Genomic DNA, 2,938 nt, shown 5'->3' on the forward strand with positions numbered 1-2,938 from the left:
CTGTGTTTTTCTGTGAAATTTACATCTTTTACGGTTTTTTATTTAAAGGGATCGAAGGTAAAGGTCTTTTATAACATCCATGCCTGCGTTTTTCTGTGAGATTTATATCTTTAACGGTTTTTAGTTATAGGGATCGAAGGCAAAGATCTTTGATAAGCTCCATTTAAATGAACCATTTTCACCTTAAAGTTAATTTCAGTTAATTTAGTTATGTCCATAATGAACTGTAATTTCTTATGCTTAAGTGTACCAAAATCTAATATTGTGTCCACATTTGTCCCAAGTTAAGGGAGTTCAACATGCTGCGCTTCGCAATGCTCGTTATCCATGTTTCTGCGGATAACTATGCAATGTCTTTTTAATTTACCCAACTACTCAAATCTTAAAATAATAACGAAAATTATCCTTTAAAATCAACACACACATTCATGATACCCTAAACTTTAAAAATCAAAACACCTCGAAACTTCAAAGAATTAAAGATTCTGTTAAAATCACTATCTTCGTATGATGACATAGCAAAACATCCCTTTTCCTTTTATTTAACCCTACAACGCTTTCAATCGTACCATATTTTGGAGAATTACTGAACAACATATTTTTTTTCAGGCGTGCCAATGTTCCAAAGACATGAACAGTGGCTTTACTTGGAAGAAAATCTCATCCAAACTTGTAATAAAAATTGAATGGTGTACTTTGAAGTCGGATTGCCGGGTTGTTAGTTTGATGGTTTTAGGTTGGAGTTTGTTGCATTGGTTGCAGTGTTTTAGATGAATGTAATTCTTACTTCTTGTATGTCCAAGTTGTTTATTCAGGACTCTACCTTATCTAGCGAAGAAAACTACTACGATTTTATCAGTTGTATATCTTCAGTTACATTTATATATGTTTCCCATATTACTTTTGTATGTTGTTTGTTTTTGTCTTTGTTTGTTTGTTTGTTTGTGTTTGTGTTTTTTTTTTTTTTTTTTTTTTTTGGTCTGCTTCATCTTTTCAATGTTTGAATTTATTTTAACCGTTGTTGCCTTAATTGAAGGCAGTGGTTGAACCAAATATGAATATTCCTCCCCTTTCCTCGTCAATGTGACAGTTGAATGAACTAAGACACAATGTTGTATTTTTAAAAGATAAAGATAAGTTATTCTACAATCGAAAATGTCATCATAATGACTGTAAATATGAACTAAAAAGTTTTACATTCGCACTATTTGAATACAGTGTCATCAAACTTTAGTGCACATTTATATAAATACATTCTACTTGATCCATAGCATTTTCTCCTAAAGTAGCCGACTTAAATCCCAATATCTCCTTTAGTGAAGCACATATAACATGCCCACCTTTGACTTTTTTTCGCATTTTAATTCTGTAACTCGTCTGAGAAAGTGTTAGATTGATCGATTCGTGATAGAATCTATGAATGAATTGAATGATTGAAGCTAGATTTCGGTACCACTATCTCAAAGTAGTAATGAATTGTTATGTTTTTTCCGGATTGGTACCGCCAGGCCTGAAATTAAATTCCATTTCCATCTGCAAATTTCCTTACAAAACATGATCTGAATCTTTGCGGACAGAAATAACTGATACAGTCATCGTGTACCCCAGCCTCTATTCGAACGGATTTGTAGCGCACCGATTATTACTTCATTACAGCTGATCCGTCTCGTTGAAAATGACGGTTTTGTTGATATATTTATTCATTGATGAATCCACTATTTTTCTTTATCGCTTATTTCATCTGGTGATTCCTTATCAAAATATCCTCAATTTCGTCAGGGGGTGATCTATTATGAATTTTTTTCTCAAAAGTATCAAATTCAGTCATGTCTCTCTTGTGTACACTGTGTTCTCCTTTCACATTTTTTACCGAATATTCCTGTCTGTATTCATTCCTTGCTTGAATAATACGGTGTAATAATAATGGCATCTCACCTTTAATTGAGTCATCGATTTGAACATCATGGCTTTCCTGATCATATGTTGCTTTGTTTTGAAGGGATGAGGTTTTTCTATGTTTATTGTTCTCGTTCTTGAATCTGAAAAAATAAGTTCTTATTAATAATGGTCTTTAAAACTTTAAGAAACTGAAACAGGATTGACAGTGTTGTAAATCTTTCTATTAAACGATAAGCGTATACTTGTTTCGTTCTGCTGTTTATTACAGTCCGAGTTCTACTTTTTAACTCTGAATTTTAAGACCAGTTCTCTTGAAACATCAAAGAAATCCTTAAAATGTTTAAATCCAGAACTATAAATTACCTTTGCTTATATTTGCTATTATCCATGCAGGGTTTCATTGATTGAATTTTGCTTATTTTCTTAGTCCCGAGAATTTTTTTGCTGGTTAGGAAAATGATTCCCCATATTAATCACGTCTTTGGTGTATGCCTAACCTGTTATTTCACTACTTTTTGCGTTCAGAGTATTGAAGTTCATCTAATGAAAGCAGAATCTGACTTACCTTATTAGGTTCCCATATGACCCTACAACACCAAATGTAAAAACGAGGAAACTGAAAAGTATGATAGATAGTTTATAGTCCATAATGCCAAGCTTTCCAACGTGCAATCGTTTGAATAAATATACTCCAAACGACTGAATCCCTTCCTTTTATTTTCAGTAATCTGTTTAGCTCTCTTTCTCTCTTACATTCACTGTACACTGACGTGTCGTTAAAGCAAACTGCTCTTTTAATATTTATTTATGGGGATACTTCTTTACCTATATTTATTTGTGGGGATACTTCTTTATCTATATATAGAAATATAATGTATTAAATCTAATATTAGACAATGTTCTTTGGAAATTTTATACCTATAAATAAAGTTCAACAAGTCAGTGAGGAAATGGGTTCATTTAGCAGAAATAGTTTTAATGTAAAAAAATGTTTAAAAGTCACCTCAACCAAATACAGAAGGTTTTTACAAGCTTGCAT

The 2,938-nt window shown here is 32.2% G+C and overlaps 1 protein-coding gene across 1 annotated transcript; it reads right to left on the reverse strand.

Annotated features, from left to right (window-relative positions):
* Nucleotides 1–1,107: 1,107 nt before the first annotated feature.
* On the reverse strand, nucleotides 1,108–2,669 carry LOC148629824 (uncharacterized). Its single transcript, XM_088557816.1, has 2 exons — nucleotides 2,465–2,669; nucleotides 1,108–2,039 (listed from the first exon to the last, which is right to left on the reverse strand). Exons 1-2 carry the CDS (start codon nucleotides 2,545–2,547, stop codon nucleotides 1,733–1,735), a joined length of 390 nt encoding a protein of 129 aa, XP_088413942.1. The 5' UTR covers nucleotides 2,548–2,669; the 3' UTR covers nucleotides 1,108–1,732.
* Nucleotides 2,670–2,938: the final 269 nt, after the last annotated feature.

This window comes from Perna viridis, chromosome 1 (genome assembly GCF_037379345.1).
Source record: "Perna viridis isolate PV_CMFRI_1.1 ecotype Kerala chromosome 1, ASM3737934v1, whole genome shotgun sequence".
Classification (NCBI taxonomy): Eukaryota; Metazoa; Mollusca; class Bivalvia; order Mytilida; family Mytilidae; genus Perna; species Perna viridis.

Excerpts from the sequence above, each read along its gene's own strand:
- LOC148629824 (XM_088557816.1), bottom strand. The coding sequence starts at position 2,547 with ATGGACTATAAACTATCTATCATACTTTTCAGTTTCCTCGTTTTTACA. Across the intron at positions 2,040-2,464 it reads TCATATGGGAACCTAATAAG|ATTCAAGAACGAGAACAATA; the intron begins GTAAGTCAGATT and ends TTATTTTTTCAG.